Genomic DNA, 15,700 nt, shown 5'->3' on the forward strand with positions numbered 1-15,700 from the left:
GGAGGTGTAGGGGCAGGTGTAGCACTTCCTGCGTTTGAGGGAAAAGTGCCAGGTGAGGTGGGGCTGGAGGGGAGTGTGGAGCGGACAAGGGAGTCAAGGAGAGAGAGATCCCTCCGGAACGCAGATACGGGTGGGGAGGGAAAAATGTCTTTGGTGGTGGGGTCAGATTGCAGATGGCGGAAGTGTCGGAGGATGATGCGTTGGATCCGGAGGTTAGTGGGATGGTACGTGAGGGCGAGGGGGATTCTGTCTTGGTTGTTATTGCGGGGAGGGGCTGTGAGGGATGAGTTGCGGGAAATGCAGGAGACACGGTCGCGGGCGTTCTCGACCACTGAGAGGGGGAAGTTGCTGTCCTTGAAAAACGAGGACATCTGAGATGTACGGGAGTGGAATGCCTCATCCTGGGAGCAGATGCGGCGGAGGCGAAGAAATTGGGAATAGGGGATGGCATTTTTGCAGGAAGGTGAATGGGAGGAGGTGTATTCTAGGTAGCTGTGGGAGTCGGTGGGCTTGAAATGGATATTGGTTTCTAGGTGGTTGCCAGAGATGGAGACACAGAGGTCCAGGAAGGAGAGAGAGGTATTAGAGATGGTCCAGGTGAACTTAAGGTTGGGGTGGAAGGTGTTGGTGAAGTGGATGAACTGTTTGAGCTCCTCGTGCTCCCACGAGGAGGCGCTGATACAGTCATCAATGTAACAGGAAGAGGTGGGGTTTAGGGCCAGTGTAGGTATGGAAGAGGGATTGTTCCACGTAACCCACAAAGAGGCAGGCGTAGGTTGGGACCATGCAGATACCCATGGCCACCCACTTTGTAGGAAGTGGGAGGAATTGAAAGAGAAGTTGTTGAGGGTGAGGATGAGTTCGGCTAAGCGAATGAGGGTGTCAATGGAGGGGGACTGGTCGGGCCTGCAGGACAGGAAGTAGCAGAGGGCCTTTAGGCCATCTCATCCGCTTTTTCCCTCCCCACCCTCATCTGCTTTCTGGAGGGACCACTCTCTCCGTGACTCCCTTGTCCGCTCCACATACCCTCCAGCCCCACCTCACCCGGCACTTTTCCCTGCAACCGCAGGAAGTGCTACACCTGCCCCTACACCTCCCTCCTCACCCCCATCCCAGGCCCCAAGAAGACTTTCCACATCAAGCAGATGTTCACCTGCACATCTGCTAATATGGTATACTGCATCCGCAGTTCCCGTTGTGGCCCCTCTACATCGGGGAATCCAAGCGGAGGCTTGGGGACCGCTTTGCAGAACACCTATGCTTGGTTCGCACTAAACAACTGCACCTCCCAGTCGTGAACCATTTCAACTCCCCCTCCCATTCCACAGACAACATGTCCATCCTGGGCCTCCTGCAGTGCCACAACGATGCTACTCGAAGGTTTCAGGAACAGCAACTCATATTCCGCTTGGGAACCCTGCAGCCCAATGGTATCAATGTGGACTTCACAAGCTTCAAAATCTCCCCTCCCCCGACCGCATCCCAAAACCAGCCCAGCTTGTCCCCGCCTCCCTAACCTGTCCTTCCTCCCACCTATCCCCTCCTCCCACCTCAAGCCCCACCCCCATCTCCTACCTACTAACCTCATCCCGCCCCCTTGACCTGTCCGTCCTCCCTGGACTGACCTATCTCCTCCCTACCTCCCCACCTACACTCACCTTTACTGGCTCCATGCCTGCCTCTTTGACCTGTCTGTCTCCTCTCCACCTATCTTCTCCTCTATCCATCTTCTATCCGCCTCCCCCCATCTCCCTGTTTATTTCAGAACCCCCTTCCCCTCCCCCATTTCTGAAGAAGGGTCTAGGCCCAAAACGTCAGCCTTCCTGCTCCTCTGATGCTGCTTGGCCTGCTGTGTTCATCCAGCTCTACAGCTTGTTATCTATGATCAAGGAGATTCCTTTGAAATGAGTTACTGTTGTAATGCAGGTATTTAAAATCTTGAGACTGGATTGATAGGGAGAAACTGTTCCCATTAGTAGAAGGCTTCAGAATCAGAAGCCACAGATTTAGAATAGACCAACAGGAGGCTGGAAGAACACAGCAAGCCAGGCAGACCTGAAGGAAGGAAGAAGTCAACGTTTTGGGTACTACCTTTCTTTAGGATTGGAGAAGAGTAATACCCGAAACATTGACATCTCATTTCCTCCAGATGCTGCCTGGCTTGCTGCGTTCAAGTGTCCTGTTTGTCTGTCTTGGCTTCCAGCATCTGTAGTTTGTTTTTGTCTCTAAACAGAATTGGAATAGTTGACAAAACAAGCACAGCATGTGGTTAGATTTTGAACTATCCGAAGATGTGGTGGAAGCAGGTTCAGTTGAAGCACAGAGAATTGGACTGCCATCTGGTGTGTGCAGGTCAATGGGAAAGGTAAGGGAGTGACGTGACAGATTGTTTCTCTGCTGGTTCTGAGGAGCAATAGTTCAAATGGCTTCCTTCTATGTTGTAACCATTCTGTGATTCTTTAATATAGCCATGATGTGGAGGTGCCAGTATTGGACTGGGTGGAAAAAGTCAGACGTCACACGACACCAGGTTGTAGTCCAACAGGTTTATTTGAAATCACAAGCTTTAGGAGCGCTGCTTCTTCAAGGATTGGCTTCTGACTTTCTCTAATATAGGGCAGCCAACTTGCACACTGCTCATAAAATGTACAAATTAGATTTAGGATTAAGCCATTCAGCCCAACACATCTGCTGTGCCTGTATAGTAAGATTTTTGCTGATGTGGTTTCGGTCTCAACCTCACATAATGCCTACCTCCAATAACCTTTGACTCCTTTGTTAGTCAAAAATCTTACCTACTCTGCCTTAAGAATATCCAACATCCACATTCTCCACTCTCTTATGAAACGGGTTTCCAGAGACTGGAGAAAAGAATTCTCCTTCAAGAATTCTTATTCTCTTATATGAAAAACCCCTTAATTTTAAACATGATCCCCTAGATCTTGGGGCAGCACGGTGGCTCAGTGGTTAGCACTGCTGCCTCACAGCGACAGGGACCCGCGTTTAATTCCATCCTCGGGCGACTGTCTGTGTGGAGTTTGCACATTCTTCCCATCTCTGCGTGGGTTTCCTCCCACAGTCCTGAAGATGTGCAGGTTAGGTGGTTTGGCCAGCCTAAATTGCCCATAGTGTTCAGGAATGTGTAGATTAGGTGATTATGAGGGATGGGTCTGGTTGGGATTCTCTGACGGGCGGTGTGGACTTGTTAGGTCAAAGGGCCTGTTTCCATATTGTAGGGATTCTATGATGATCTAGTCTGTCCCACAAGGGGAAACATCCTTTCAGTACCCATTCTGTCAGATACCCTCAGGATGTTTCAGTAAGTTAGTCTCATTCTTCTAAACTCTGACCGATTTAGGCCCAACCTGTCTAACTTATCCTCATAAGGCAAATATTATCTCCCTCTCACCTACACACCATCGCAGATATTTGTCACGTGAACTTTCTCTGAATGCCTTCTAAATCCTTAATCTACTTCCTTCAATAAGGAAACCAAAACTCTACATGGTACTCAAGAGGTGATCTTAGTTGTGCAACTGTGACAAGGCATTCCTACTTGATTTTTCATCTCTTGAATATAAATGCATGACATTACATTGGCTGTCCTAATAACTTGTACCTGAATACTAACTTTGTGATTGATATACTTGGACATTCAGACCTCTCTACTCAGTTCTGCAATCTCTCTCCGAGTAAATAAAATGCATTTTTTTTTGCTTCCTGCCAAAGTGGACAAGTTCACATCTTGCTACATTATATTTCATGCAAACCGTATAAGAACAGAAGAAATGACCCCTCGTGCCTGCTGTGCCATTTAATAAGATCATGGCTGATCTGATTGTGGCCTTAGCTGCACTATCCTGAAAGTCCCCTGTATATCAAAATCTGTCAACTTCACATCAAGTATTGTCCATGACCCAGCTTCATTGCTTCCTGGGTAGAGAATTCCAAAGATTAATGATCATTCAAGAAGAAATTCTTCCTCATTTCCTTCTTAGATTAATAACCTGTTGTACTGAGACAACGTTGCCTTGTTATAGTATTCCCATGAGGGATAATAGGCCTCTTAACATCGTGTCAAGTTTCCTCACGATCTTATGACCCATCTTCATTTCTGAAGCAGGGTCACTGGACTTGAAACTGTATCTGTGAGATACTTACAGACCTGCTGAGTTTCTCCAGCGAATTTGTTTTTACTTCAGATCTTCGGTATCTGCAATTCTTTATTTTGTGTTTCCCACGCTATCTTATTTGATTTAACAAGATCACTTCTTATTCTTGTAAACTTCAATGAGTAAGGCCTAATTTGTCTAACCTTTCTTAAGGCATCCCTTGATCCCAGGAATAACAGCTGAGTGAATTTTCTCTGATCAGCCTCCTGTACATGTATATCCTTCCTTAAATATAAAGACCAGAACTGAATACACTAATAGTCATGGTCTCACCAACACCCTGTACAACTGTTCCAAACCATCCCTACTCTTCTACTCCATCCCCTTGAAGTTAAATCCTGCAACATTCCTTTTACCTTCCTAATTACTCACTGAAAATAAATAAATTTTCTCAATCTTCTGGCCTACCAATCTTCATAATATTGTACATACTTTATTTCAAATTGACGTACTCCTTAAATTCCATAGTTAGCCACGACTGGTTCATCTTTGTTGTAGAATTTTTTCTCTTAATATCTTTGAGGGCTCAAAATGTCATTACAAGGCTTGCCGTTACTTATCTAAAGCATGAACTTTTAACCTATATCCCATTCCACTTCAGCTAGCTCTGTTCTCATACTTTTCTGGTGAGTGTTATAAAGCAGAGGTAGACCCCGCTCTGATAACTAAAACTGAAACACCCAGAAAGGAGCACCTCGGCCTATAATCTGTTAAAAGGAGTGTGAGACGTTGTGTAATGTTTTTATTTTCACAACTTCTAGTGGTTCAGTAAAAATAAACCCCTGACACTCACTCTACAATCAACAATTAACAATTTATTTAAAAAGCAAAAGAACTGCAGATGCTGTAAATCAGAAACAAAAACAAAGTTGCTGGAAAAGCTCAGCAGGTCTGGCAGCATCTGTGAAGGAGAAAACAACGTTAACGTTTTGGGTCCGATGACCCTTCCTCAGAACTGATGGTGGCTGGGAAAACATCAGTTTATATACAGAACGTCCGTTTGTATATACAGGTGGGGTAGGGAGTAAACGGTAGGATAGAACCCAAAGAGAGAGAAAGACAGTTGGACAGACAAAGGAGTTGCTAATGATCAGGCTGGGAGGGTGAGTAGTTGTTAATGGGGACTGTTAGTGACTAACAACAGGGGGTGTGTAGTGGCAGGCTATGTGGTAACAAGGCCTGGTATGTGGGGTGGGGGTGCTGGGACATGGGAGAGTTTAGGCCCTAAAATTATTGAACTCAATATTGAGTCCGGAGGGCTGTAGAGTCTCCAAGCGGAAAATGAGGTGTTGTTCCTCCAGCTTGCGTTGGGCTTCACTGGAACACTGTAGCAAGCCAGAGACAGAGATGTTGGCCAGGGAGCAAGGTGGTGCATTGAAGTGGCAGGCAACAGGTAGTTCAGGGTCTTTTTTGCGAGCAGAACGTAGATGTTCTGCGAAGCGGTCGCCAAGTCTACGCTTTGTTTCCCCAATGTAGAGGAGACCACATTTGTGAGCAGCAAATGCAGCAGACTAGATTCTTGGAAGTGCAGGTGAAGTGTTGCTTCACCTGGAAGGTATGTTTGGGCCCTTGGACTCTGCAAAGTGTCCCGGAGGGAACGGTCCCTGCGGAAGGCGAACAAGGGAGGGGAGGGGAATATGTGTCTGGTGGTGGCATCTTGCTGGAGATGGCGGAAATGGCGTCTGATGATCTTCTGGATGTTCAGATGAGGCCAACTTCGACATGGGAGCCTCTGAAATGTCCACCTTCTTCCTCAACCGAGGATTCCCCAGCTCCGTTGTCAACAGGGCCCTCAACCGGGTCCGACCCATCTCCCGCACTTCCGCCCTCATCCCTTCTCTTCCCTCCTGCAACAGCGATAGGGTTCCCCCTATCCTCACCTACCATCCCACCAGCATCAGCATCCACATCCAGAAGATCATCAGATGCCATTTCTGCCACTTCCAGCAAGATGCTACCACCAGACACATATTCCCCTCCCCTCCCTTGTCCGCCTTCCGCAGGGACCGTTCCCTCCGGGACACCCTGGTCAACACTTCCTTCACCCCTAACACCTCCCCACAACCCTACGGCACCTTCCCCTGTAACCGGCGAAGGTGCAACACCTGCGCATTTACCTCCTCCCTCCCCAGAGTCCAAGGGCCCAAACATACCTTCCAGGTGAAGCAACATTTCACCTGCACTTTCAAGAATCTAGTCTGCTGCATTCGCTGCTCACAATGTGGTCTCCTCTACATTGGGGAAACGAAGCGTAGACTTGACGACCGCTTCGCAGAACATCTGCGTTCTGCTTGCAAAAAAGACCCTGAACTACCTGTTGCTTGCCACTTCAATGCACCACCTTGCTCCCTGGCCAACATCTCTGTCTCTGGCTTGCTACAGTGTTCCAGCGAAGCCCAACAGAAGCTGGAGGAACAACACCTCATTTTCCGCTTGGGGATCCTACAGCCCTCCGGACTCCATATTGAGTTCAATAATTTTAGGGCCTAAACTCTTCCATGTCCCAGCCCCCCGCCCCCCACCCCAAACACCACATAGCCTGCCACTACACACCCCCTGTTGTTAGTCACTAACAGTCCCCATTAACAACTATTCACCCTCCCAGCCTGATCGTTAGCAACTCCTTTGTCTGTCCAACTGTCTTTCTCTCTCTTTGGGCTCTATCCTATCGTTTACTCCCTACCCCACCTGTATATATAAACTGACATTCTGCATATAAACTGATGTTTTCCCAGCCACCATCAGTTCTGAGGAAGGGTCACCGGACCCGAGACGTTAACTCTGTTTTCTCCTTCGCAGATGCTGCCAGACCTGCTGAGCTTTTCCAGCAACTTTGTTTTTGTAACAATTTATTTACCTAACTCTAACAAGTGAACAAATTAACTAAATTGTTAACCAGCTGAATAAACTCCTTTTAATTACTAACTATTCCTGAATAAAACAAGATTCTAATGGTATGCTGTTGCAATAAATGAAAGTCCCACTTATATAATGTAAAAACGAAAAAAAAAATAGCATTTATTCTCTCAAAATTACAACCAGTTTAAGTGTTCCGGAATGCTCTGTGCCTTCTGCATTGAGTGTTCTGTCAGGAATGCCTTCTCAGTCGAATTCTTCTGTCAGAGATATTAACTAGTTGTGCCATAGGTACCTTTGATTTAGATGGTCTTTCTCTGAAATTTAAGACAAAACTGTGAGAACTAGCAATTTTCTCTCTGTCTCTCTAGAGAGAGAGAGAGCTGAGCGCTATTAACTCTTGCAGATGGCAGTTTGCTGTCATGTCTTTGCCCAACTGCCCCTTCTTTTATACCCTTGATGACATATCAGTATCTTACAATAGGATTGGTCGTATGTTGTCAAAACCATCAGATTTAAATTTAATTGGTTTTCCATATCTAAGTGCATGGTTCGAATTTCCACCTTAACATTTTATTCTTAATGTCATAGCGTTCTGGAATACATTCTGATTCCTTTTCTGAGTAGGCTTTACACTATAAATCCTTTATCGTCTCATCTTTTTGTTGTAACTCCATTAGCCTTTCAGAACTAAACACCTCTGCCTGATCCTCTACTTGCTTAGGTTTTTCCTTAACTGTCTCATCAAACAGTGTGTCAGCTAATTGGATCTCAACTCCTTCATCTTTCTCTTTTAATTTTAACTCCTCAGTTCACAGGTTTTCTTTTGGCTTCTCCACTGCAACGGTCTTCACATCCACCTGCGATCTAGCTATATCATTTCCAAGAACAGACTGTATTCCTGGAATGGCCAATTTCTCAATCACTCCCACCATCACTTCCCCAGTCTTGATTAAACTTGCCAGCCTTGTCTTACACAGGGGAATATTAATTCTCTCTCCATTTATTCTACAGATTATCACTCTCTCAGGCAATATTTCAGAAGGAGTGCAAATGTTTTCATCTCTTACTATTAGAGACTGATCAGCTCTCATATCTCACAATATTTTAACTTCTTTACGAACTCCCCTTGTTCTACCTGAGTAAACCTTACCCATGCAGACGAAGTCTTTGAAGAGATCGGGTGGTATCTTACTTTCCAGCTCCAGACTAGGCTGTGCACACTCCTGCAGCTCCTCGACTTCTCTTGGGATTTCCGTCACTATCACAACTAATCCCACTGGTTCATCATCTTTTACCACATCCTTTTTTCCAGTGCCTTTCTTAAACCATCAGCACTGTGACTTTGTGTGTCCCCCTCTATTACAGTGAAAGCACCTGAGGCCTTTCACCTCTTTTCCACCCTCTTGGGTTTCTTTTTTCACATGTGGTAAACTGTTTCCAGTGTGATCTACTTTTTCCCAATTTCTATCCCTCACAGAATGAAATTGCTGTCGGAAGCTCGGTTTTGATTTATGCACTAATGCGTATTCATCCGCCATCCCTGCAGTTCTTCTCCCTGTTTTAACTTTGTTCCTCAACATGAGTTCTTATCACTTCTGGAAGTAAGCTTTTAAACTCCAGCAGAATAACATTGTTAAGATTCTCGTATGTCTTTTCTATCTTTAATGCACTCACCCATCTATCAAAGTTGATGTGTTTAATTCTTTCAAACTTGATATAAGACTGACCTGGTTCCTTTCTTACATTTGTGAACCGTTGTCTGTATGCTTTTGGTATCAATTCATAGGCACTCAAAAGCGCCTGTTTTACTCCTTCATGTTCTCCTGACACCACCTCTGACAGCGCTGCAAACACCTCACTAGTCCTGCCTACTGACTTGGTTCGAATTAACGTTCCCGTATAGACTCCGGCAGTTCATCTGTTTAGCCAATTTCTCAAAGGAAATGAGAAAGGCTTCTACATTTCTTTCATCGAATTTTGGTAATGTTTTGACATATTTGTACATATCCCTACCAAGCTTTTGGCTATGATGGGTCTGCTCCTCATCACTGTCCTCCTCACTAAGCCTAACTTCCAACATCATGTCCATCCTTCTAAATTGACTTTCCTGTTTAATTGGCAACTTCCGAAGTTCACACTCTCTTTCTCCCTTTCTTTTCTCTTTTTCTTTTTGCTCAGCTGAGAACCTTCTTTCCCTGTCTTTATCTTCTGACATGGCTGTTCTTTCCCTTTCTTTCTCTTCTAACTCTAGTTGTCTTATTTGCAATTTAATTTTTTTCTACCTCCACTGCAATTGATTTCTTTCTCTGATATACTAAATGCTTAGCTAACTCTGTTACAATGTCAGCTTTCTTCTTATCCCTAGTTAAACCCCATTCTAGCCTGTCTGCTAATTCTAAAAGTGTCTCCTTTTTCTGTCTTTATGAACTTTCTTGGCAAATTTGGGAAGTATCTTCAACCCCCAAAACCTCTTTAGCACTGTTAAGAGCCATTTCCCCACTTTTGATTTAATCAGCAACGAGCAACCAAAATTAAGCAGATTTTCCACTTCTCACTTAAGTTTTATTTAATGATCTAGGACATTAATCCCCAAATCTGTTTAAATCTGTCCTAATCCCGGACCTAATCTGTACAACCTGTCCAAATCCCAGACCCGAGCTGGCCAGATCCCAGATGAGCCCACAATCTGTTATAAAGCAGATATAGACCCCAATAACACCAAGGGAGGAGCACCTCGCCCTCTAACCTGTTAAAAGAAGTGTGAGAAGGGGTGTAATCACTTTTTTTTTGCAACATCCAGTGGTTAAGTAAAATAAATCCCTGACACCTATTTTACAATTGACAAGTAACAATTTTATTTATTTAACTCTAACAGTGAAAAATTAACTAAATTATTAATAAACCAAATAAACCCCTTTTAACTGCTAACTATTCTTGAATAAAACAAGATTGTAATGGTATGCTGTTCCAATAAATACAAGTCCCACTTATGTAAAATAAAGTTTAAAAAAAAATTAGTTTCTCAAAATTACAGCCAGATTAAGTGTTCTGAAATGCTCTGTGCCTTCTCCGTCGAATGTTCTGTCAGGAATATTAACTAAATGTGCTGTGAGTACCCTTGATTTAGATGGTGCTTTCTCTAAAATGTTGAGAAGACTGTGAGAGCTAGTGATTCTCTCTTGAAAGCTGAGAGCTATTAACTCTTGCAGATGGCAGTTGGCTCTCCCATCTTTGCCTGACGGCCCCTCCTTTTATACCCTTGATGACATATCAATATTTCTTATAATAGCATTGGTCTTATGTTGTCAAAATGATCAGATTTAAATTTAATTAGTTTTTGGTATCTATGTGCATGGTTCAAATTAATTAGCTAAATTCAAATCTTGTCTTGATAACAAAACAAAGCTGCTGCTTGGGCCTGCTGACTGTACAGCCTTTTGATACAAATGTTTCAGTTCGGGTGCTCTGTGCACCTGCAAACCCACAAGCTCCTGCCCACAGACATCCTTTCTGAATCTATAAGCATAGAAAAAGCACATCATCTTTTAAAGGGACCACACACTACCTCTCCCCCCGCTCCCCAGCATTTTACAGACACCCAATATTTTACAAAACACCAAATCCTACCATCCAATCCACAAATATTCTGCCCAACTTTGCAACAATGAGCTTTAATTTAAAGACAGCTTGTTTCTGGCCCGTGTTTCTAATCATTAGACTGTTCGTGAGATTGTACTATGATCAGTCTTCCCTAGAAGATTCTTTACTATGAGATCAGCCAGCAATCATGTCTCATTATACATTACTAGATGTAAATAACCTGTTCTCTTGAAAAGGCTGGTTTTAAAATGTATTTATCCAAAATACACGGTCAAAACTAATCCTCAAAGCTGCCTTTGCCAGTTCGATTTGTCCAATCAATATGAAAATTCAAAGTGCACATGATTATTGCAGAACCTTCTTTGAAAGCCCCTGTTGCCACTTGATTAACCTCCCTTCCAGTGCAGCTATCATTAGATGGCCTACAAACTGTTCTCTCAAGTGATCTCTCTGCCTTGCTATTTCTTATAATACCTTTGAATATTCAGTTTCCAGTCTTGATCACTTTACAGCCACCATGTCATACCCATTTATTTCCATTTGTGACATCTGTTCATCCATATTTTTAACAAAACAATGTACGTTTTAACATAAATAGCTTTTAATTCTGTATTTTTACACATTTTTCCTGGCTCTGACCCTAATAGTCTATGCACTCTTAAGCTTGTCACATTCTGTCCCTTCTGGTCACATTCTGATTTTCATTATTCATGTTGGTGCGCTGTCGTGTTCCCTTGGCCTTTTTCAGTAACTTGCTCAATCTCTGTTTTACCACCAACCACGATATTTAGCTTATAGCTTAAAGTTCTGTACGAACCTGTTAATGTAATTCATCAGGTTACTGATGTCAAAGTGAAGACTGGCTCAATGATATGGCTTCCTTTTTCCCCAGCACTAGTGTTAGGGATCCATGAACCAAATGCATTTCTCTCGCATCAATCTTTGAACCACAAGTTCAACTCCCTTATTTTATGTTTGCTCATTGTTTAGTTAGTAATCTGGCAATAGTTATCTTTGTGATTCAGTTTTTTAATGTAGCCCTTAGTTGCTCATTCTCCCTTAGCAAAGCCTCCTTAGCTCTATATGGAACACGGTGACTGGATTCTTCCCCACCGCCCACTCCAAGTTCCTCTCCAGCCTCAAGGAGTTTTCCTTAACTCTGGCAATGGGACTCTCTCTTTGAGTTGCAGAGAACTTTGTTTATCCCCTTAACTTTACTGTCTCTTATGTTCCTTTGTTCTCCTCCATTTGAACAGCCCTCATGTTGCTGTGGTCAGCTTGCTCATCCACCCTGCAAGCCCTGCTTTCATCCACACAAGCTGCAAGTGCCAGAAACCTGGACTAGTGCAAGGGCCGAGGCTCCTCCAGTGCTACCTTCTGGATCTTGCCTCATTTGTTATGTCCCCTAGACCCTGCATGTACTGAAGTACTGAATCCGAGCAGTCTGACTACCTCCTGGAACAAAGTGCCAGGTAACTTTCTTCCTCCTGATGCATTACTGTGTCTGAAGCTCAAACTCCAGCTCATTGATTCTGAGCTGAATCTGTTTGCTCCACATTTAGTTGTGCATCACTGGTATTCACCAACTCCCACATGCTACACCTGCAATACACCATGTGTCCGTCATCTCTATTGTGTTTTTTTTTAAAATCTAATGATTTCAAGTTTTGAAATATTACTCTAAGATTACTGTAGGTCCTATTAAGTAGTTAATACAAGCATTAAATCTCCCCTGACCTGGTTTAAACTATTGTGCTGTTTTAGAGAAAAAATAAAACCATCACCAACAGTTGCCTACTTGCCTATCTAATCAATACCTCTTGACCTCAGCTCTTGGGTCTCACAGTCTCTCTGTCTCTAAGGCAATGGCCAAACTGAAACTGTACCTCTTCCATCACTGTACCAAATTTTCTCACTCACCCAGTTTCTTGTTGAGCGCTCTGTAAAAGCTGTATCCTGTTGTGTTGTCACTGTGCTACCCAGACATCACCATGCCCTTGCGTGTTGAGTCTGATACACTTTGAAAGTTCACAATAATTCCAGGCTGGAGAGTAGGTTCTGGCACACACTGCCATTAAATCTCACTTCCATTTGGATTTCCTGCATATTTCCCTGCACAGGGAGTTCTGGAATGCTCTGCTTGAAAGAGCAGTGGAATCTGATTCATTAGTAACTTACTAAAGGAAATTGGATAAATTTTTGAAGGGGAATTATAGACAGGAAAGAGTGGGGAGATGGGACTAAATGGATAACCCTTTCGAAGAGCCCTCAGGCATGATGCTCTGAATGGCCAGCTCCTGTGCTTTACTGTGGTGAGCCTCCCTGTACAGACCGCCCCATTCTCCTACCTTTATAACAGTGTCCTGTTCTTCAGCCTCAGAGCAGGACGATGTCCTTATCGTTGACTCAGATGAAGAGATGCCCTCGTCCAGTGGAACGGAGACTAACATGGATAGCCGGAGCCTGAAGAGAAAACTGGAGGGTGAGGCAGAAAGTCTTGGTGTTAAGCGGATATGCACTGAGCAGGAAGAGGAGGAGGAGGATGATGTCATTGCGTTGGATTGAGCGACACGATAACAACTCGTGCTGCTCTTGTAGTCGTAGCACCACACTGTGTCGTCAGTTATGGTGGGCTGGGTGGGGGAAACGACGTCAGCACAGAACCTAACAAGCCACAGCCTTAAATAACTGATTGGCTGGTGGGGCGGGGGGGGGACTCCACCAACGGCTGAGAGAGTCACACCATCCAGCAAGTTCTGATAGCAATGTCAACCACGTTGCTGGATATAAACTGATACCCAAATCTTCTGGTTTGCTGTACAATATAATTCTGTTCTCAAGTTTTATTTCTCTCCCCCCTCTTCCCTGGCTCTAATGCTACTTACAGAATTCGCTGTTAAAGTATTAAAAATGTTCCTGTTTGTACAACAGCGGCGACATGTTTTGTAAATTGCTGTAAACACTTCATTTACCCCAAGCCTGTTTGTACTTCCTGATATTATAGCCCCTTTAATCAGATCGAGGGGCTTTTCCTTGTGTCTTGTTACAGTTTGTAGTTATTTATACGTGACTTTTGTATAACACAAATATCTTAACTTTTTTTGTTCACACTTTAAGTGGATTTGAATCATCCCAATGGTCAGGCTAAAGCTCCCAGTGCTGGGGTCCTGAGTCAGACTGCCTCCAGGCAATGTCCACAGCATGATTCCTGGCAGAGTGGGAGTCGGATTGTATGGGGTGGATATGGGCTGAGATGGGGACATAGCATTATCAGAAGAAGAGTCACCTGCTCTGTAGTTTGGGGAGGGTAGAAGAAAAATGTAATTTCCATTTGGACCGTTCTAGAACCTTTACTGATCCAATTGACCTGTTCAGTGTTGAAAGAGCGGTTACTGCGGATGTGTAGCTAAAAGTATTTTTGTAGCAAATTGAGATTGTCGTTTCAGTAGGTTTTTTGTATCTGAATTGACTGTAAAACGTACCGAAAAGCTTTGTTACAAATGGCAATTTTCATGATTAAAACATTCACTGTGTACAGTTTTTGTCTTCAGTCCACAATTGACTTCCTCAACCATTCTGCAGCACTCCCTGAAAGTACTCACACTTGGCCATACATACCTTTGTGTTGTTGTGTTTAGGTTTGTGTCTGTTATCTAAATATTGGAGGGGGAACAGTGTATAGAATTTTGAGTTTCTTTCTCCTTGTCTGGTCGGAGGGGGAAATACACTGTTACCTTCACCTTCCTTTGCTTGTGTGGTGAATTTTTGTCACCTGTTTGCAGAGTGAACACGCAGGCCTAATGTAATCTTGTTCATACCTGCATACTGCCAGTTTGATGGTGAAAGAAATGGATAACTCCTGCCTGAAGCCTCCTGCCTGAAGCCTCCTGCCTGTGAAGTGATGCTGAATGTTTTCAGCCCTGTCCATTACTGGACCAATAATCCAGAGACCCAGAATGTCGTGGGAACCAGGGTTCAAAACCCACCACAGTGGATGTTGGAATTTGAATTCAATAAAAATCTGGAATGAAAATTCTAATGACCATAAAGTCATTGTCAATTGTTGGAAAAACCAATGCAGTTCACTAATGTCCTTCTGAGAAGGAAATCTGTCATCGTTACCTGATCTGACCTGCATCTTGGGCTAGTGTCAAAATTAGGAGAGCTGTCTCTGACTAGTCAAGTAACAGCCTGACAGTCTTGTAGTCATACCTTTATAATGTCCCAGAAATCACCTTAATCATCCTTGGATTATGACCCATCCCATTAGCAAGACATGACCTGCAGAGCTGGCAGTGCTGTGGTATACAGGCAGGAAGGAGTTGCCATGGACATCCCTGTGGCATCAGGTCAAACATTTCATAGATCATAGCATCCCTTCAGTGTGGAAACAGGCCCTTCGGCCCAACAAGTCCACACTGACCCTCAGAGCATCCCACCCAGACCCATTTCCCCCTATAGCCCACCTAATCTACATGTCCCTGGAACACTATGGGCAATTTAGCATAGCCAATCCACCTAGCCTGACTTTGGACTGTGGGAGGAAACTGGAGCACCCAGAGGATCCCATGCTGACACAGGGAGAACGTGCAAGATCCACACACAGCTGCCGAAGGGTGGAATTGAACCTGGGTCCCTGGCGCTGTGAGGCAGCAGTGTTAACTACTGTGCCACCCAAACATTTGTAAGACATCCTACTGCTGCTTACCATACACTGACCTCCCTCAGTACATGAGTATACTTCTCTGTGTTGAAGGAAGTTCTGAGGGTGATGGATGCAGAGTGTACTTTTGGATTTCGATGTCCACCACAAAAGTGTGGCTTGGCAGCATCATTACAGATCAAGCTGTTCAAATCCTAAAGGACATAGCTGATAGATTGGGAATCAGCAAGTAGGGCAAAACATGTTTGACCTCATCTTCAGTCTGCCTGTCACAGAGGCACCTGTCCATAACAATATTGCTCAGAGCAGCGTAGTCCTTGTGGAGACAAAGTCCAGCCACATTCTTAAGAATACTCTCCATGGTGCTGTCTGGCACGGTCACTATGCTAAATGGGATAAATCTGAA

The 15,700-nt window shown here is 44.2% G+C and overlaps 1 protein-coding gene across 1 annotated transcript in view; it reads left to right on the forward strand.

Moving 5' to 3' along the window:
- uba2 (ubiquitin-like modifier activating enzyme 2) overlaps positions 1-14,166 on the forward strand; it is a gene marked incomplete at its 5' end in the record, with an annotated part of 51,114 nt that extends 36,948 nt beyond the window's left edge. The window contains one exon of the mRNA XM_048605941.1: positions 13,006-14,166. Coding sequence (XP_048461898.1) covers positions 13,006-13,196 — 191 coding nt within the window. The remainder of the gene's footprint in view (positions 1-13,005) is intronic.
- Positions 14,167-15,700: the final 1,534 nt, after the last annotated feature.

This window comes from Rhincodon typus, chromosome 15, assembly GCF_021869965.1.
Source record: "Rhincodon typus isolate 14 chromosome 15, sRhiTyp1.1, whole genome shotgun sequence".
In the NCBI taxonomy this organism is placed as follows: domain Eukaryota; kingdom Metazoa; phylum Chordata; class Chondrichthyes; order Orectolobiformes; family Rhincodontidae; genus Rhincodon; species Rhincodon typus.